Here is a 21310-nt window from a genome sequence, read left to right on the forward strand (position 1 = left end):
AGTGGATTAAGAGAATTACAGGAGGGCAGAAACGCTCTCCACACTCCGCGGAAGGCGGCTTTCTCAGTCTCTTCGGTCCCCCGCAAACCCTCCAGCACTTCAGATCCCGCGGGGCCTGGTTCGCTCGCCGCAACTTGGGCCTGAGAGAAAACCCAGTTTGGTTAAACTTCGCCGCCAGCCACAAGTGGGTCAGGAGCGTCGGTCGCGAAACCCGAACCCGGAAACCCCAGCGCTCCTGCCCCGCCCAGCGCCGCTCTTCCGGAGACGCGCCGAGCCCCGCCAACGTGGCTGCCCCGCTGGGGTTGCGGCAGGCGAGACGCCTCGGGAAGGGCGCGGGGGTAGGCTGGGACAGCCCTCAGCGTCAGGCCCCGCCTCCGGAGGCAGGTTCTGGAGCCTGCGCGCTTTTAACCTCAAAACGTCCAGCACCTCGGAACCGTGTGCCGTGCTAGACTGGCGGCATAGACTCAAGACGTGAGGCAACCAACTGTTAAGGGCACGCGTCCGCCGGCCGTCCCCAGGCGCAGGCCCTGGCAGCGGCGTGCTTCAGCCCCTCGCCTATCCTCGGCGCGGCGCAGCGCAGGCGGGGGCGGGCCGCGCGCCCGAGGACGTCCGGGGAGCGCGCGCGCCGCCGCCGAGCCGGGCCCGAGTTGCTGGTCGTGGGGCTTGAGCGTGATGGCTCTGACTCTAGGGCTGGGGGCGGCGTGCGCTGCTGTTCCTGCCGTCGCTGCCGAGGCCTCCGTCCGCTCCTGGTCATGAGAGGTCAGGCCTGGGGGAGGCGGGGGCAAGGGGTTCCAGGGAGAATAACCGGGGCGCCGGAGGCTTGGACGTGGGTGGAGACCTGTGCTCAGGGATTCCGGAAGAGTTGTTGATGTTCACTTTGATTCCTTTTCTCTCCTCTTTTTTATCTGTGCGTGGAGGAGAGTGGGAGGGGCCTGTTTTATTTATAGAAAACACATAAACCATCCTGTCCAAAGTCGCTCTTGAGATTTGAGGAAATAAAGCGCACCGTGGCATCGGAGCCTGGGTGCGAAGCCTTCCGCGAAAAGCATCAAAACCCAAACCGCCACAGGGTAACTGCACAGCGTTCAAGCCAAGGCATAAGACAGAATGACACAGAACATGCCCTGTCGTTAACTCTAGCTTCCTTCTAGAGAAACGGGAAAAGCAGACAGTCTGAGATAGGCTTTGCGTTTTGTCAGCTGGCATTGCGATTTCGGCATCGAGCTGCTAGGAGATCCACGCTGGGTCATTTAGGAACCTCCCTGCCAACGTCCTCATTTCTGATACCCTCACCCCACCTCCCGCAACACACACACCACCGATGGTGGCATTTTTATTCCATACACTGTGACTATCTTCATTCAGACTGAAGTATCACCTAGCATTATCACCCAACTTATCCCTAATTTGAAGATATTTAGGAAACATTCTTTTAGGAGGGAAAGTCGTATTCTTGGTAGCACCATTAATATATTCGCTTTGGGGAAGCTCTTTGAGCATAAGATAAAATTTATAGTTCATCTAAGTGAAATGTTTATTATCTATAATGATATTTAAAGCATTGAAGTTTAATAGAGTTTTTTCTTTCTTCCTAGCATTTCCAAGTATTAAAAAATACTGAATCAGAGCTGGGGTTGTGGCTCAGTGGTAGAGCACTTGCCTCACATGCATGGAGCGCTGGGTTTGGTCCTCAGCACCACATAAATAAACTATCGTGTCCATCTACAAATAAGAATTTTAAAATATTAGAAAAAAATACTGAATCACTCTTCATTCTGAAACTTCTTTGATGTAGAATCTACTCAGATGAAACTGCTCCAGTTGGGTGCTAAGTGAATGTGCCAAACTATTAAATATGAACACTAGTATTATATTAACATCTTCTGGGCCCCCCATACACCATGACTATTTTGCCAGTGTGTTCTGGCATTAGAGAAGTGGAGTCATCTGAAACTCGTCTTTTTTTTGTTAGTAAATGTTTCCTGAAATGATAATTTTTAAGCAGATTCTTGGCATTAAGGGAGGAGTTTAGAAATAAGTGCGATAATCTGAAAATTCATATGCTGTGACTATCAGCAACTCCTTTTATAAAGTGAATAAAGAACAACTGATGAGCAGTGTACTTACTTGTATTTAACTATTCCCTTGGAATATTTTCTGCTCTTGGATAATTTGTTTATTTATTTTTAGGAGACAAAACCTCCAAGCAAAGAAATCTGGATTAGAGAAAAAGTATTTTAAGGGCCATGCAAGCCAACTGTAACCAACTGCACAGTCCTCCAGGAACTGCAAGTGGTGAGGATGCCTCAGCCTCCCAGTGTACACATACAAGATTGACAGGAGAAGGTTCTTTTCTTGATTCTGGAGATGTTCATATCCAGATTAACCCCATATCTAAAGAATATGTTGAAAATCCAAGCTCCAGAAATATAAGGTCAGCTGTCCATAGCTGTACCCATGGATGTGCACATAGTCGTTTCCGGAGTCACTCCCACAGTGAAGCAAGGCAGCCTGAGGATACTGCCACGGAGTCTGGAGAACATGGAAGTAGCACCTTCTCAGAATTCCGCTATCTTTTCAAGTGGTTGCAGAAAAGTCTTCCATATATTTTGATTCTGGGTGTCAAACTTGTTATGCAGCATATAACAGGTAGGGGATAATAAAACAATGATTTGCTTAATTGGTAAATTCAGTTATTTTTCTTTATTGGAATTCTATTTTTACATATTATTTCAGTTACTTATTTTTCTGTTGGCTTTTAAAATTGTGTGTTTTCTTTTAATTCATATTATTAGCTTATATTGTCCTCTTTGTTTTTTTTTTCTTTCAATTAACTGGAACTTATTTTCTAACAGGCATTTCTCTTGGAATTGGGCTGCTAACAACTTTTATGTATGCAAACAAAAGCATTGTAAATCAGGTTTTTCTAAGAGTAAGTATAACAAGCAACTAAAAAATTATTAACTGTTTTCTCTCTATAGAATTATAGAGAAATAATTTTGTGAGAAATAGGAATAGCTTTTGAGAGAAGTAGGAAATCAAATATGTTGATCCATGACATATTTTATTTTGTTATCTAAATTATCTGTCCTAATACTGATTGCTTCACCTTATTCTCTTTATATATTTGGTTTCTAATAAAGAAAAAGCCAGGCACAACCATGCATGCCTGAAATCCCAGCAACTTGCGGGGGCTGAGGCAAGAGGTTCACAAGTCTGAGGCCAGCCTCAGCAATTTAGCAAGACCCTATCTCAAAATAAAAAAGTGCTGAGGATGTAGGGGAGTAGACAAAGGACTACACTATTTGATCTATTTGATCTGGTTTGGCAAGTACCTTTTTATTTTGTGAGCTAATTTAAACATAATTTCATTAAAATTTCAACTGATGGACTGACTATAATAAGATTTAAAATAACTAAATAAATTATGGAGCATTGAATAAATAGGTATTGAACTGTTTAGCTCTCTTATTTAAAGGAAATTTAATTCAAGAAGTTTTTCTATAATGTAAAAGTCCTAGTCATAAAAATCATGGGAAAAATAGGAAAAAGTTCATGAAATTTCACCATAAGGCCATATTAAAGGAAGATATCATACATTCTGACCTGGAAATTTATAGTAGAACCTGTAAACTAAAAAAACTTTAACTCATGGTTTCAAACTAGTACAGATTGAGTATTCTTTATTCCAAAATGCTTGAAACCAAAAGTGTTTCAGATTTGGGGGGATTTGGGAATATTTGTACATACATAATGAGATATCTTTGGAATGGGAACTCAAGTCTAAAGAGAATTCATTTCTATTTTATATAACTCATAGCCCAATTGTAATTTTATACAGTAATTTTAGTGTATCTGTGTTTTAATTTTAATAGGAGATCAGGTTTAAGAATTGTCCACTTGGGGCTTCACGTTGGTACACAAAAAGTTTTGGATTTTAGAGCATTTCAATTGCTAACTTTCAGATTAGGATGCTTAACCTATAAAACATTTAATTAAACTTGTAATTAAAACTTAACCTTAGATTAAAAATAAATTATTGAATATCTGTGAATCCTGATTTACTTAAATGCATTTTTGAAATTTGTCTTGTGGAAGATGCACAAAAAAGGGAACTGAACAGCTAAAGATTGTTTTGGGTAGGTCCTTTATGTCAACTTTTAGATGATTTGGTTTCTTTGAAACATCTTATTTTTCATACAGTGAAGAAATTGTATTTTTATAACTTGTTTCAAATTTTGTTCACTAAAGATAAATAAAACAATGTGGTATACAATTTAATAGATACTTTATATTTTAAGGTTAATCTAGAAAGTTAATGTTAATAAGCCATTAAATTTAAAGTTTAATAATATTTGAAATTCTGGCATAATTCAAAGTAACAAATTATAAAATTGTTTATTTTTCAGGAAAGATCTTCAAAGATTCAATGTGCTTGGTTATTGATATTCTTAGCAGGATCATCTGTTCTTCTGTATTATACCTTTCATTCTCAGTCACTTTATTACAGGTAATTACTAGTTCTAGTATACTTTTTAAAATGTAATCATATGTTCCGCAGCACTCTGCATATATCTTACTTACACATAATACTTATTGTAGTTCAATTTTTACCTGTCTTCTTTAGAGAGCTTTGAGTGACTTATTCAGACTTGTATCCTTAGTTCCTTGGCACATAGCAGGTGCTCAATAAATATTTAATTTTTTTGATAACTGCATTTTTGTTTAATCAGTACTTATTAAATACCAGTAGGTGGGTATTGTTGTCTTTTTCAGTTTCTAGAAATAAGGCAAAGATTCATTAAAAGACAATAGGTAACAAGTTTTTCTGAATTTTTAGCTTTAGTCAGAAAATAATTATGGACAAATGTGGGATATAGTTTAGAAGTAGAGCCAGTACATTGATATGGATAGGGCTGTGTGGGTGAATAGGTAGGGAATGCAAGAAAGACTTTGATGATGGTGTCATTTTATTGGGCTGGGGAAGGAACTAGATTTGAGAAGAAAATCAGTAATTTTGTTTTTAACATGTTAAGCATGAGAAGTCAAGTAGAATTGTTAAGAAAGCAGTTCTAGATATATCATGAGCTCAGGGTAGAGGTTAGAGCTATAAATTTTGGTATGTTAGCAAAGTAATCAGCATTTAAATATGACTGATATTTTAAAACCACAGGACTGAACAGAACTAATCTGGGTAATACAAATAACTATGTGGTAATACAAAGAAAATACAAAGAGGGCCCAGTCCTGGACAAGACCCATCATCAGAGTAGCAGCCACAAAGGAGACATATGAGAACAACCAGGAGAGAAAAAAGAAGTTTAGAAAGAACAAGCTACAGGTGCAGCTCAGTGCCTATCATGAATGAGGTCCTGGGTTCAATCCCCAACACCACAGAGGAAAAAAGGTCTACAAAGAAAATAATTTAGGATGAGTAAATGGAAAGAGAAGTGACCTTTAGGTCTAGTGATATAAAGGACAAAAGTAATTCAGTGGAAAAGAGGGGATGGAATCCTGATTGGAAATCGTTAGGAAGATAATGGCAGAAGTCTAGTATACAGGTTTTAGAGTTTATAGCCTACAAAAGTGTCAACATAATAAGCCAGGAAGACCTTTTTCTATATCATATAAAAGGAAAAGTCCCTTTAAAATAATAATAAAAAAAATCCTTCATTCCATTTATATGAACTCTGATGTTATCTTGCCAAACTCATTTCTACATATCAAATTAAAATATTTGTAGCAAATTTAACACCCTTTTCAATATTTTACCTTTGTACGTTGCTCTGGTAAATTTTGATGATTTTCTCTTGGTAGTTTAATTTTCTTAAATCCTACACTGGATCACTTGAGCTTCTGGGAAGTACTTTGGATTGTTGGAATTACGGACTTCATTCTAAAATTCCTCTTCATGGGCTTAAAATGCCTTGTTTTATTGGTGCCTCCTTTCATCATGCCTTTTAAGTCAAAGGTAAGAAACTAACTGATGCATTATTGGAATGATGTTGGCAAACACATTAATACTGTTTAATCTTTGCTTAAAGATTTTGTGATTTTTTTCATTTGCTAAATAATCTAGTTTTAATTATCTTCATTATCGCTTGGCAACATTTGTTCAAGGACTTGAACCAAAATATTAACCTATTTGGATAAAATGAGAATTACATTTGTTTCAAGGAGGGGAAGAATACAATTTCAGTAGATTAGTCAAGGGGGAATTAAGGGAATGGAGGGGGGACAGGAATAGGAAAAGAGTAGAATGACTCTGACATAACTTTCCTATGTACATACATGAATACACCAGTGAATCTCTACATCATGTACAACCATGAGACTGGGGTCCTAGTTAGAATAAAATGTACTCCATGTTTGTATAAATAAGTCAAATTAAACTGTACTGTCATGTATAACTAAAAAGAACAACAAACATTTGCTTCAGAACTGAAAAATCAGTCTCCACATCAAATAGGAGAAACTATTAATTTGTACTTCTGTTCTCCAACAGGGTACTATCAATTAATAATTGACTATATGCAGTTATTTAGTGGCTTCCCATATTCAATAAAAACAAATTTTTATAATCGGCAAAAACACAGTACATATAAAACATTTTACTATTTCATTCTGAGGAATACTTTAAAAGCACACTATGCAGTGACTGTAACATGGAAAAATCAGGTTGAAATTGTCAGTCATAATCATAATGAAGACTAATTTCACAGTTACTTATATTATTGCATCATGTACTCATGATGTTTTCAGTCCAATATTAAGGATTTTTGCTATGTGTTTAAGTGGCTTGGGTAGTTCTATTTATTTTCTTTTTCCTTTCTTTTTAGGGTTACTGGTATATGCTTTTAGAAGAATTGTGTCAGTATTACCGAACTTTTGTTCCCATACCAGTTTGGTTTCGTTACCTTATAAGTTATGAGGAGTTTGGTAATGGTACTAGATGGAGTCTTGGGATATTGCTGGCTTTACTCTACCTCATATTAAAAGTAAGTAACATTATAAATCTTGCCATTGTATAATGATTCATGTAATTATTGATTTTACATACTACTACTTTTCTCCTTAATTGTCTTAAGGCTTATCTTCATATCAGTAGTTTGCAGTAACCGCAGGTTCTTTATCAGTTTGTGGTGGCATGTAACTATAATCTCAGCTACTTGGGAGGCTGAGACAGGATTCTGAGTTTGAAGCCAACTTGGGTAACATATAAGACCCTGTCTCAGAAAGAGAGAGAGAAAGTGGAGTTCCACATAACATGGGTTATCTAAGGGGATAAACAAGTGGAAAAAAACATACCCATCCTCAACAGCAAAGTTTGTTGTACACATAACTCTTAAAACTAGTAGAGTGTCTTGTTCTGCTCCCTTTCTGCCTGATCATTTCAAATTAATAATCACTTTGAGACTTTAAAAATAAAAATGTTAATATATGAATCAGATGTAGTTGCTTTGTCTTTGACAGGTTTTTATTTATCTTGAACAAACTATAACTCTAGATTTTTATATGTACTTCTTGTTGGCTCAACCCCATAAATATTCATTAATTAGGCTTGAAATATATTTAGAATGAAATGATTATCTCTGAATGCAGTGAGCATTAGGGTAATATGGGAATTGAATATTGTAAGATTTCAGCTTTTGTCTTTGGGTTTAGCAGATAGGACTCTTGAATTAATAAATTATCTCTTATTTCCTCTTTCAGCTTTTGGACTTCTTTGGACATCTGAAAACTTTCAGACAGGTTTTGCGAATATTTTTTACACGACCAGTAAGTACTTTCTTGTTTTTTAAGGAAAAACACTTCTACCTTTCATTATAAAATGGTCTTTTTAGATTATTTGCTAGTACTCTGGCATTAGAAGTTTTAGTTCTATGTTCAGCTCATTACCAAAAATCATGTCCCTTGCAATTTTATCACTGGGGGAAATGTCCCCATTACACAGTTCTAAATATACAAATAATTTTCAGCATGGAATTTAATGATTGAGACTTCACTATCAATTATAAACTTGTTATTATGTGATTCTGTGGATGTTACAGAATACAGAGAAAGGGTATCATACAGAAGGGTAATTCATATTTAGTAGCCTCAAAGATTCCCAATACCTAGGTGTGGTCACCAAATTTCAAGGCTGATCTTCAGCTTTTTAGTCCATTAGGTCCTTAAACAGTTAACGGGACTGACTTACAAAAATGCCAATCTATTAATGTACTGTTAAAAGTAAAAAGGAGCCATACATAATGGTGCTTGCATGTAATCCCAGCAACTCAGGATGCTAAGACAGGAAGATGGCAAATTTGAAGCCAGCCTCAGCAACTTAATGAGACCTTGTCTCAAAATAAAAAATAAAAAGGGCTGGGGAATGGGGCTTAGTGGTATAGTGCCCCTGAGTTCAATCCATAGTATCCAAACAAAAAAGGATTGTCTAAAAAACTGTTCAGACTAACTAGCCAGGGTACCTTTTCTCTAAGAGAAATATGGAAACAAGTTTTGCTACATCTTATGCACACTTTTCTTTTGGAGAAGATACAGTATATCCAGAGAGTCTGGTTTTGTCCAGGTTAATACAATTGATTATATGAGAATCAGCCATTTTCCCATAATTGATCTAGTCAGGTTTGTGCTGAAATACCCTTAAGAAAATCTCCTGTGGGTTAGGGGTGTAGCTTAGTGGTAAAAGGTTTGCCTACCATGTGTGAGGCCCTGTGATCCAGATCCAGCATCACAAAACCCAATCAACACTTGAGATTCTTCTCTGTGAGACAAAGAAAGCACAGAGAATCAGTCATTGACACTTTTACCCCTGTCTCCCTGATATCCTGAACATGTACATACATGTTCTTTAACTTTATCATGGAAATGACAGTTGCCATCAGGATGTCTTCATCTAAAGGAAGTCTCCAAAATGCCAGACAAAAGTGATGTTTTAAAAGCTTGTCAACATAAATATTTGTAATGGACTCCTTTACTGAAGGGAAATTGGCACCAAGATCATTTAACACTGTCCTGACTGACTTCTGAAATCCTTAGTATCACCAGTCTCAAAAAAAAAAAACACAAAAAAAAAACCACACCTTAATTTTTAACATTTTTGTCAGGGCTGGGATTGTGGCTCAGTGGTATGGAAGAGTGCTGGCCTTGCATACAAGGGGCACTGGGTTTGATCCTCAGCGCCATATAGGTGGACTCCACCTAAAACTGAAGGATAAATTAATTTTTTTTGACCTTTGAGTTTTGTTAGCCCTAAACATTTAAGTACAGGAAGTTTAGATCATAATCAAATGTGTTTAAGTAAGTCACTCTTTACCTAACTTCCCATGACTACTACACTTAGGTGTTCTTAGCCACCCTTGCCACCATCATTTCTACAGAAAGCTCATCTCATTTGTAACATTTTGATTCTTTCAAATTTTGCTAAAGAGTCTTAATTGTCACATCTAGTTCATGACTAAGTCCTGCTGAATTTGGTGAGGAAGTTAAGATATTAAAGAGATCAGATCAGAATCTCCTAATTTTTTTTAGGACATTAGAATAAAGGGATATTCAGAGAATTGCACTATTGTTCATTCAGTTAGTTTTGACAGTTATCCCATCCCAGTGACATTTTACAGTTATTTTCTCTGAAAATTTGGTTTATCATTCTTTCAAAGTACTAAATTCTCTGACTTTATGATAATAAGAGGTAATTAAAAATTATTTTTAGTTTAGTGGTGAGAAACTGAAACCTCCTTCATGTTGAACTTACCTTGAAGACCTTTCAAAAAAAGATTCCTGAGTCATATTCCAGTGTCTGGGCCTACTGAAACTCCAGTGTAGAACCAGAGATTTTTTTTTTTTTCTTTTTCCCCCCTACATGCTGGGCCTCATACAACATCCCCAGCCAAATATTCTCTGTATGTGTGTGGTACTAAAAATTAGTTTAAAACTAAGGACCTTGTGCATGCTAGGCCAGTGCTCTATCACTGAACTACATCTCTAACCCCAGATACATATCACACACACAATTTTTTTTTTGTACCAGGGATTGAATCCAGGGGAAGTTAACCACTGAACCACATCCCCAGCCCTCTTTTATATTTAGACACAGGGTCTTTTTTAAATTTATTTTTATGTGGTGCTAAGGATTGAAACCAGTGCCTCATGCATGCTAGGCAAGTGCCCTATCACTGAGTCATAACCCTGGCCCCGCTAGAGACAGGGTCTTGCTAAGTTGCTTAATTAGTGCCTCACTGTTGTTGAGGCTGGCTTTGAAGTCCCGATCATCCTGTCTCAGCCTCCTGAGCTGCTGGGATTATAGCATGTGCCACCACGCCTGGCCCAGATACATATACTTTTTTTAAAAAATAACTTTATTTTTTTATTTCTATGTGGTTCTGAGGATTGAACCTAGCACCTCAACGTGTTAGGTGAGCCTTCCACTGAGCCACAACCCCAGCCCCCAGATACATATACTTTTAAAGTAAGCTCTCCACATGAATTACATTTAACTAGCAAAGTGCTAGACTGACTGCTTAATTTGGCAATCCTGGGCAACACTATACCCAGGAAGTATTTGTAAATATTTTTATAAATATTTAGTTATATTTCGAATTGTTTAGGTACTTATAGCCATTTGTGTTGAATTTGAAAACTATTACCGTTTGGGAATCCAGTGGATTTAACAATCTTCCATGATCCTGTTATTTACTATTTAATGATTTCACACTCATGTAGTAAAGATGTAGCTATAAAATGTATCCTATGGGAAAGTTTTGAAATGCCTGATTCCTGGGAGATTTGAGAAGTACAGTATCACCTATGTGTTCAACAAACAGGAAAAGAAATTTGTAATTGCAAATAATTTACCTTCACAGAGTTATGGTATAGCTGCCAGCAAGAGACAGTGTTCAGATGTGGATGATATTTGTTCAATATGTCAAGCTGAATTTCAGAAACCAATTCTTCTCATCTGTCAGGTAATTATATTTTTAAGCAAACTGAACACAGTACTTTTCTGTGAATTACAAGTAATATTTATGTTTGTTGAATGGCAAAAAATAATCTACACTGTTTAGTGGAAAGTAGCAGAGTACACACTCGTAATTTATTTATGATTAGGAGTTTAGTAGACTGGCTAAATCTTATCCTTTATGTTCTGATGATTTTTATGCAGGAATATATAAAAGGGGAAAGATAATTCAACTGGCAGATTGGATGCCAAAATGATTAGAAAACAGTCTATTTTTTATAATTAGATACTAGTATTCAAAATAGTACCAACAATGTTATGGAAGAATATATGGCTTTTTCTTAGACTTTACAGAAGTTACTACTAACTCAGAGATTTATTAAGCTCTTAAGTCACCATAATGAAAAATCACCTAGGGATATCACCTAGGGATAGCCACATTTTGTTAAAAAAAGGCTAAATGGATAGTAAAGTCAGAAGAATACTAGTGGCTCTACCATTAAAACTACTCTGTCTTTTTTAATACATACTACTTTCTCCATTTTCTCATTTGTAAAATGTGGGAATTAGTGTTTCCAAAATCCCTTTCAGCTCTAAAGAATAGGATTATCTACAATATGATGAATGTAAAGTGTTTGCTAATATAAAATCTAGTTCTTAATTCCCTTTACAGCATATATTTTGTGAAGAATGCATTACCTTATGGTTCAACAGAGAGAAAACATGTCCATTATGCAGAACTGTGATTTCAGATCGTATAAACAAATGGAATGATGGAGCCACTTCATCACACCTTCAAATATATTAAGTTGTACAACTGTTAAGGCCACAAACACTAATTTCATTTGGTAATAAGTGACTATTGATAAAGGCATTTGAACAGATTTTCAGGGCTGGAAGAAAACTGTTTCCAAGTGGTTTTAGAATATAATTTACATGTGTAGTCTGGTTTATCAAGATCAAATGAAAAACCCCTGTGTTTTAAAAAGTATATAATATTCAACCTAAAGAATACACAACATTTGTTCTATCCTAATTATCTGACAGATAATTGCAGTGTTAAATTGTAAATGTGTTCTCTTGTTGATGTTACCAAAACAGAAATTATAAACCGTAACTAGTAGTTTCAAAGGAATGCAGGTGGGTTGGGGATATTGCCCCAGTGGTAGAGTGCTGGTCTAGCACATGTAAGGCCCTGGATTCGTTCCCTACCCCAGAAAGAAAAAGAAGAAAATAGTAATAATAATAATTCAGGTATTCTTTCCTGACATTACAGTATATTTTTCACAGTATTTTAAGATACATATTATTTGAAACAATTTTCTTCAGCATTGACTTTTATAATTCCCATTCTAAAACTGCTTAAAATTTTTCACGAAATTTGTATTTTTCAATTAAATTTCTAAATGCTATATTTTACCTGTAAAAATTACATTTTCTAGATGAAGATTAATTTACTGAGGATGATATATTTTAATATTGTATTATTCTCTATAGTATAAGTAATCAGCAAGAATAAATTATTTAAATTCATTATTTGTGGACCTCATACATGCTTCCTACCATCAGCTTTAATGTTCACAATCTTGCTTTTTGTATAGTGCTATTAAGTATCTCAAAGTAACTATTAAAATAATTCATGCACTGCTCGAGGTGAAACTCAGTAGTACAGCACTTGCCTGGCATGTGAGAGGTTTTGGATTCAATCCCCAGCATCAAGCAGGGGAAAAAAAGCTTGTACTCAGGGGTGGTCATAGCTTTGGATAGTGTGGTTTGCCTGCCTCTAGGTAATTTGTTCAGGGTCATGGAAAAGAAAATAAGGCACTTTGTCTCTCCACTTGATACCTAAACATTAACAGAACAATAAAGGGCTGCTACTGGTTACATCTACAATTAGAGTACAAGGCTTCTGCCTATTTCTTTATTACTATCCATTTGTACACAAAGAAAGGATGGTGGGAAGCAAAAGTTAGGAGAAAGCTGAAAACATATTGTAGTATTGGTAAGACAAAGCCTAGACCAGAACATGCATTAATAAAGATAGTAGCCAAGTGATAATGCCTGGAGAACTACTCAAACTGACAAAGGTAACCTTTTACCCTAGGTAAACACTGCCAGGTTATAAGAGTAACTATTTTCTGTCTGTTTAGTCACAATATATTTAATTCTCTTTTTTACTTTGAGAATTACCACAAATATTTGAGCAAGTTTATTTGGCCTTAAATCACCTTCCTGGCTTTGTGGCAAAGCTCAGTTGTATTGTTTAGGTATATGGCAGGGAATGGGTGAGAAAAGGAATTTAGGATTAAAATTTGGCTGTGAAAAACAGCTGAAACGACTTCTAGTTCAGAACACAAGAATAGCATTCAGCCCTATTTACAATACCATTTAACCATACCTACTCGCCTCGTGGTTATTCAAACAGTTTGTATTGACTAAATAACAACAGAAGTTTGGACAGTGGTGGGGTTCTACTACAATGAACTGAAAACTGGGAAGATGTAATAAGAGAGCTATGCCATCTATTAAGACAGATGATGAACTAGAAGCATTTTGCTACTACTTTTTAGTCCTTTACCTCAAAGGGAACACAGCTCCAAAAACCCAATTATTCTGTGAATTCAGATCACAATCTCCAAAAGTTAAAGAGTACCAGCATTAAGAGATGCTACCATCTTTTATAAAAAATCAACATGAGTGAAAACTTTCTGTAGAGGTATTACCTAGGCAAGTGTGATATAAATGTTCATAGAAGAGATGTGGTTTGTACAAAATGGCCATTTTAGAGTAGATGTGAGACAATTAAAACAGTTTGTGGGGCTGGAGATGTAGTTCAATGGGAGAGTGCTTGCCTAGCATATCTAAGGCCCTGGGTTCAATCTCTAGCGAAGAAAAACAGATTTGTGCACATCAAACTATCAAATGTAGCCCGGTTGGACTGAGGATGTGGCTCAGTAATGGAGTGCTTGCCTAGCATGCAACAGGCCCTGGGCTTGATTCCAGCACTGCAAATGTTGCCAAGAAGCTGGGTGCAGTGGCACATGCCAGTAATCCCAGCTACTGAGGTAGCTAAGGCAGGAGGACTGTAAGCTGGAGACCAGCTGGGGGCAACACAGATTCGGTCTCCAAAAGATAAATATGGCTAAACAAAGAAGATATTTTGTTTGGGGGGAAAAAACTCATAACTTGTTGCATGAATTTTTTTAAAAAGCAAACAATTCTAGTTCTTCTACTTGATACAATTTGAAAATAAAAGATGTGTAACATCCAATATATAAAATCAATACTAAAGCTTGTTATATATTTAAATAGCTTCTATTCTCAGCAGAAACAGTTTTACAACTGTTATTCCTTACGTACATTAATAGTTTATTAAATATGAGCACATGAATACATCTGACTTGTTAATGAGAAAAAAACTATATAACTGATATGTACACAGTTGTTTCTTCCTCTGTTTAGGTAATAAAAAAAGTCACTTCTATTTTATGTTCATTCAAATTTGCATTTAATTTCTATTTACATTCATTCAATCTGAAACCAAATATCTTAATACAGTAAACTAAATACAAGATGAAAAGCAGAAAAGGTGTTACCCTCATAGCACTCCTAATAAGGCAGCTGAAGAGTTTATTATTTAATAGATGCAAAGCCAACTTGGGATAATAGAAACATAATAGTTTAAAGAGCAAACACAGAGATGAACCCGTCTTTTAGATGTTACTTCAGATATCAACTGAGATAATACTTGTGCTGTAGTGTTAAGAATCACACAAGAAAAGTACTGTATTAATCAGCAACAGACCACAGGTCATGTGTGACAAATACTTTTATGATAGTTTTGTCCAGCTTGCTAGTGTCTACTCCTATGAAAAAAGGCAGATGTTTGGATATTGATATTTTTATTTGAGAAGTTAACCATTTTCAAAGTTTCAAAGTCCATTCTTCATAAATTCAACATTTTTCATGGGGATAATCTTAGATCAAGCCCTTGTAAACTAGGAACCATATGACTAGCTGAATATTCAGAAAAGTAAGGTCCTATATTAAATATGAAATCCAAGGCTTAGGATATTAATACTATCTAAGATGCATCTTGTTTATAATCATTTATTACCTATTGGAAAGAATGTTGAATTTATGGAGTCTCAAACATGCATCCTTCTCCCCCACCCGTCAAATTATCTTCTATCTTGAAAACAGTATGGAAAAATCCTTGAAAGATTCAAATTATTTAAGACCATAAAGGGGAAAAAGAAATAAATAACATAATTTTCCTAAAAATCTGGTTCAAGTTCAATAATTAATACTTTACATTGTTAATCACAGCTGGTTTACAAATCCCAGTTTAGTTATTCTGTAATGCTACAAACCTTATAAAATCAAATTAGTAAACTTCAGTTCAGTGATTACATTTTAATTAAAAAACTGCATGTATAAAATAAAAAAAATCCCATAATAGCTGATTGTAAAGAAAATAATCAAGTGATGAAAGAAAAGCACTTAATCATTTTTATACACTTACCTGGAATAACCATAAAGAACCATCTTAGAAACTCAAGACTAGTAATATTGACATCATATATTTTAAACTATGCTTAAATTTTTACAAATAAATATAGGGTACGCCATATTGCATAGGTGTGTGCTTTCTGTCTGTGGCACTAATGTGACACTTGACATGTTTTCACAGTCATAGTAGGGGTATCCACTTTATGAAACACAATTTCTCAATAAACTTGACACAGCATGGGAAATTAATTTCACTTAATAAATGTTAAGTTAGAAAAACTAAATATCTGTGTGGATGGTAAGTGTGCAATTAATGCTTTTTATGCAAAAAAGTTGCAGTGTTCGCCCCTATTGCTGGCACTACTAATTATGAAAACAGATTAACTATAGGGTGTTATAGCCAGCCAATCACAGTGCACATGTTACTAGCAGATAGGACTGAGGAGGAATATTTTGGTGTAAAAGTTTCACTGGAATTTGGTCAGGCAGTCAACACTACAGTTAGTAAACACATTTGAAAACAAGTTATCAGGGTAGCACAAGCCATTTACAGTCTGAAATAATACCTATACATGTCACCATAGCTTTTTGGATTTGTTTTTTCCAGACATCACAATTGTCAGAGAACAAAGATCTGCACTTTTTAAGTACAATTTCTGCCCTTAATCATCATGTAGCTTCTAATTTACCAGTTACAATTATAAAATTCTTAGTAGGCTGCTGCAGTAAGAGGGTGGGGTACAGGGATTTTTTTGTTTGTTTTAATGGTTTTCTGTCCAAAGATGAACTTTTATCAGTTCTTTCCTTATTGCCACAATTGAAAGGTATATTTCCAATCATTTTTCATGGTTCTCTTTTGCTTACTGTCATCACATCTCACTTGAGTTGCAATTTAAATAAGCAAAGTTTTTCTCTTTTCTGACTGAATTCAACACGCATAAAGAATTTTATGGCTTGGATCCTATGGCTCAAAAAGGTTTGGAGAACATAGCAAGCAGCATCTATTTAAAAAAATTCTAGGGTTGCAAACTATTACAAATTGACTTTGACACTCAGACTGAATACATTATAAAAGACAAACAAAAAAGAAGTGGTAAGACTCAACTGCATGATCATCTACTTATACCAGTATGCGCTGAAATATATTTTTATAAAGCTCTGCAGATATTAAACCCTTTGACCAGCTAAAGTCATGGAAATGCTCTCTTTAAGGCAGGAAGTATTTAAGAAAGGTAAAGTCACCTTTATTTATTCTTTGTACCTGTAAATCACTTATGTAGATTTTGTTACAATTCAAAAACAGTGTCCTGTTAACATGTTCCCTAAATTAAGCCACTAAGTTTTCTTATTCACTGTGGAAGACATTCATCAAAAGGCCATCAAGTATTTTTACAATCAAAAAAGGTAGCCCCAGTATAGGAGAAAAAAATTAGACCTTTTTTCCTTTTTTAAAACTGTTAAGGAAAAAAATGTTAAAGAAGGTAGACAGCAAAAACAGTAAAACGAAGTAAAACTTAAAATTTTACCAATTTGCCATAAAGAGATTAGACAGAGAGTGGACCATGGCAACACCCTCTTCCCCTGGATATTCCTATCTTCCCCATTTTGCTGCCCTCAGTATGCATTTTATCCTGACTCTCTTCCATCCTTCCTCAGCCATGGGCTGAACACATTTGGTGTCTTGAACCAAATACTGGTATAAGAACAGGTGGTGACTTTTTTCCAGTGCAATGCAGGCCCAGTACAAGGATGAAATGTAGGACATACAATTTATGCCCATTCCAAGGCTTCCAGTTAAGCTTAGCACATAGCATCACTGCAAGTAGAAATGATTAAATAGATTGTTGCTGTTGTTTTCCTAGTATTACAGACAGGTATTGCAGCTGGGTTACTAAAAATAAACCCCAGGTCCACCCCAAGCCCTCAAAGGAGCCACAGCTGTGGTTAACAATGATTCATTTGCATTTTTTTATTTCATCAAGAGAAGAAACAAGCTGTCTGGCTTTCTTCACACCACCAATAATTTCGCATTTTAAAGTTTGGGATGTTTTCCATAATGAGCTGAATCAAAAATCTATTTGAAAAATATATATTTATATAAAAAAAAGATTCAGGTTGTTTGCACGTAAAACATCAATTGATAAGTTTGTCTTTGATTCCATGTTGCTGGAAAAAGTTTGACCAAGCTTGCATGCTAATTTGTCCTTAGTTGCAAGTATTATAGGCAATTTCATACTTTGCCTAATGAAAGGAAAACCCTTCTCCGACACAATCAGAATTTGACAGTGATTCAGAAGCAACATCCTATTCTTAATACTGTCAGTTTCCAGCCATCAACGTGAAAATCCTTGATAAGGTTGAGATGTTGCTAGGAACCAATTAATTGATGTGCCTAAGAGTTCTGAAATACTATTTTGCTCAAGTTTTTTTGTTTGCACCATTGATTGATTTTTAAAAATCCATGTTTGTTTTTCCTTTGTCCAAAGCATTCCAGGAAATGACACTGACTCTTTGAGACTGTCATTTTTAATTCTTCTTGTTTCATCTTGCAGGATGCTCACACATCCCTTTTCCCCTGCTTTTTTTGTTTTTGCCTCAAATTAATTAAAGCATTGCTTTGTCATAGATTCATTCGCAGGTGCTCTGGCCGTTTGGAGATCATGGGAAAAGCTTGTTTTTTGTATGGCCCGGAGTTCGGCTGTCGTATTGGAAGTGGTGCTGATGCTTCCCCACTCATTGTCACATCCATCTGCTCTATTCCACTTGTTTCCATTGGGTATTCCACAGGCGTCTGAGGATTTGCTGTGCTGGCTGAAGCACCTCTTGCCCAGAAATCCCCAGGAGAAAATTTGACGGGGCTTTAAGACAAGGAAGAGCTATCATTCATTTGTCTCAAGGATCATCTCAACAAGAAGTATTTCCCTTAGATTTAAAGGGAGAGGCACATATAACACTTTTTTCATTTAAATTTATTTTTATGTGGATTAGAAATGAAGGCAAAAATTTTGGTTGTACCATCTTTTCCCTAGACTAATTCCTGGAGTGTTCTAACTGGTCTCTAAGTCCCTGAGTGATAAACAGATATGCAGGTTTTTTTGTTTGTTTTTGCAGTGGTTGGGATCGAACCCACGGTCTCATGCAGGCTAGGCAAGCACTCTACCACTGAGCCACATCTCCAGACCTTATTTTTAAAACAATTTTACTCCCTTACTTCAAACAGCTTCCCAATGCATTTAAAATTAAAACACTTTTCCAAATTTCTGCCATTTTCCTCCTCACTCACCATACTCCAGAACACCAAGAAAAGGCCAAGTTTTTTTTCTCCCTCAGGGCTTGTTCACTTGCTGTTCTTTTGCCTGCAACATTTTGTACCTCCTATTTTTGCATAGCTGGCTCTTGCTCTTTATTCCTAGATGTTACTTCACCAGGAGGCCATTCTCTTATTCCTATAAGTAGAAGTCTCCTTGTTGTCTCCTCTGTTTGCTACTGCCTTTTTTTTTTTTTTGAGGGGTAGGTAACAAGGATTGAACCCAGGGGCATTTTACCACTGAGCTACATTCTCAGCCACCATCCCCCACCCTGTTAAACTTTGAGACAGTCTCCCCAGGTTGCTGAGGCTGGCTTCAAACTTGTGATCCTCTGCCTTGAAAGTTGCTGGGATTACAGGAATGCACCATTGTACCCAGCTTTTTTTTTTTTTTTTTTTTTTTAATAGCACTTGGCACTAGTGATAGTTACATATTTTTGTATGTATTTCCATCTTTGTTACTGTGACTCTCACTAAATTGTAAGCTCCATCAGGGCAGGGACAATTCCCATGTTATATGTACTATAAAAACATATAACATGCAGCCCAGCTCCTGGTGCACAATAAATGTTGAGTGAATGGAGTAAGAGGGTATTTGCCAGCATAGCAGTTTACTTTCAGGAGGGAAACATAAACTAGTGTGTGACTGATCTATCGTTAGACTAGTCCTTTGCAATTTGAGATGACATAGATGCTGTGATTACATTAACCAAAGAAAATATGACAAACTTTCATTTATTTTACTTGACATAAGTTTCTTAAGCAATGCTCTTCTAGGTTTAAGGAAAAAAACAAACGAACAAAAAAACCTGAGAATAACAGTCTGAAATACCTGACAGGTGTTCGTGGGCTGCCAATAAATCTTCGTGGTGATCGAATTTTTGGTTCAAAAGAAAACTTTTCTTTCACACTTTCAAGTACAGATGGAGCCACATATGTAAAACCCTGAAAGACAGTTAACAGTGAACTACAGAATGGCATTTTGACACATACATCAAGAAAATGGGTGTCCGGGGCCAGGGTTGTAGCTCAGTGGGAGAGTGCTTGCCTACCATGTGTGAGGCACTGGGTTCTATCCTCAGCACCACATAAAAATAATAAATAAAGGTATCGTGTCCATCTACAACTAAAAAAATATTGAAAGAAAAGAAAATGGGTGTCTAGTCGCTGACACACCAACACAATGATGCACAACTAAAATCACCAATGCTGGGCTAGTTGTGCACTCTCAAGAGTGCCTGCCTCACATGGGCAAGGCCTTGGATTCAATCCCTAGCACTGCAAAAAATATAAGTGTATTATTAAAGAATATTTAGTTTTTAGTTGTAGGTGGACACAATACCTTTATTTTTTTATTTTTATGTGGTGCTGAGGATCGAATCCAGTGTTTCATGCATGCTAAGAGAGCAGTCTACCACTGAGTAACAACTCCAGCCCAGGTGTATTTTTTAAAGTAAGGAAAATCCAGCAAACAAAACTCTACTTGGGGCTGGGATTGTGGCTCAGTGGTAGAGTGCTCGCCTAGCATGGGCGGGGGCGGGGCCGGGGTTAGATTCTCAGCACCACATAAAAATAAAGGCATTGGGTTAAAAAACCCCAAAAAACTCTACCCTATTGTTAGGAGTAGGAAAATAGGAAAAATATAGGTTCCACATTAAGATATTACAAACTGAAAGAAATGCAAAGGAAATGCATGTTTCCAGACATATGCATATAAGCAACCAAGATTATCACTCCCAAAATAATTTCTCTTCATTAGACCACAGTAAAACTAAAACCTTCAGACATGGAATGAGTGATTGTTCTGGTTTTGCACCAATGATTAGAAAGATTTTTTTTCCTTGTGGTACTAGGGATTAAACCCACAGGGCCATGCATGCTAGGCAAGCACTCCAACATTCCTACATACCATGCCCCAGATTTTTTTTTTTTTTTTTTGGTGAACAAGTATCGACATTACAAAACCCCTCAACTGTAAAGGGCAAAAATGCAATTTTATTAGTTTTAATTCTGTCTTGGACCTTGCTATTGGGCTACCAGCTGCCACTGTCCTTGCTGTGAACGTTCAATCTCTTACAATCAGTCTCAGGCCTATCTTTTCTCCTATTTATAATGAGTGAGAATATACATTACAGTAGGCTTAACAGGCTCTAGGTGAAGTCCTAAAGAGTAAGGTATGATTCTGCAATGAATATGCTTTGCGACTTCAGAGGTCATTTCTCTATATGTTCTAGTACAAAGTTGTAACTACCAAGAAGCCCCACTGCATCTTAATTATCTTTGAATTTCTTTTAATTCTATGATGGACTCTTACAATCGAATTTAAATTTTGATGACCTGCAGTTGCTAGAAACAAAATCTTCAGGTAGGTGGGATATCAATTTTTTATCCCCCTGGCAGTGCTGGAGATTGAACACAGAGCCTCACATGTTACCCACAGACTCTACCACTGAGTATACCTGCAGGCCCTATTTTTAAATTAATTTTTAAAGAGATCTTGGGAAGGATGGATAAGGGAAGATCAATGTATT

The 21310-nt window shown here is 36.5% G+C and overlaps 2 protein-coding genes across 9 annotated transcripts in view; one reads left to right on the plus strand and one right to left on the minus strand.

The window, feature by feature from the left end:
- Nucleotides 1–21310, minus strand: part of Rps6kb1 (ribosomal protein S6 kinase B1) — a 94220-nt gene that overhangs the window by 32255 nt on the left and 40655 nt on the right. For 2 of the 7 annotated variants that reach the window (XM_027950251.2, XM_071603465.1), the window contains exons 14-15: nt 19612–19724; nt 14846–18330 (exon numbers count right to left, since the gene is read on the minus strand). In XM_027950251.2, the coding sequence (XP_027806052.1) occupies nt 18093–18330; nt 19612–19724 (351 nt within the window). In that variant the 3' untranslated portion in view covers nt 14846–18092. Of the gene's footprint in view, nt 1–14845; nt 18395–19611; nt 19725–21310 lie in introns of those variants that run through there. The other 5 variants (XM_071603467.1, XM_071603469.1, XM_071603468.1 and 2 more) reach the window with 4 other exon arrangements.
- Nucleotides 367–14444, plus strand: Rnft1 (ring finger protein, transmembrane 1). 2 transcript variants are annotated; one of them, XM_071603471.1, is made up of 9 exons: nt 367–759; nt 2191–2649; nt 2856–2932; nt 4410–4510; nt 5818–5971; nt 6840–6998; nt 7714–7779; nt 10866–10967; nt 11615–11682. In XM_071603471.1, exons 2-9 carry the CDS (start codon nt 2247–2249, stop codon nt 11645–11647), a joined length of 1095 nt encoding a protein of 364 aa, XP_071459572.1. In that variant the 5' UTR covers nt 367–759; nt 2191–2246; the 3' UTR covers nt 11648–11682. The 2 variants fall into 2 exon arrangements, with proteins under 2 accessions (XP_071459572.1, XP_027806053.1); XM_027950252.2 differs by having other exon boundaries at nt 370–759; nt 11634–14444.

Source organism: Marmota flaviventris, chromosome 17, assembly GCF_047511675.1.
Source record: "Marmota flaviventris isolate mMarFla1 chromosome 17, mMarFla1.hap1, whole genome shotgun sequence".
Lineage (NCBI taxonomy): Eukaryota > Metazoa > Chordata > Mammalia > Rodentia > Sciuridae > Marmota > Marmota flaviventris.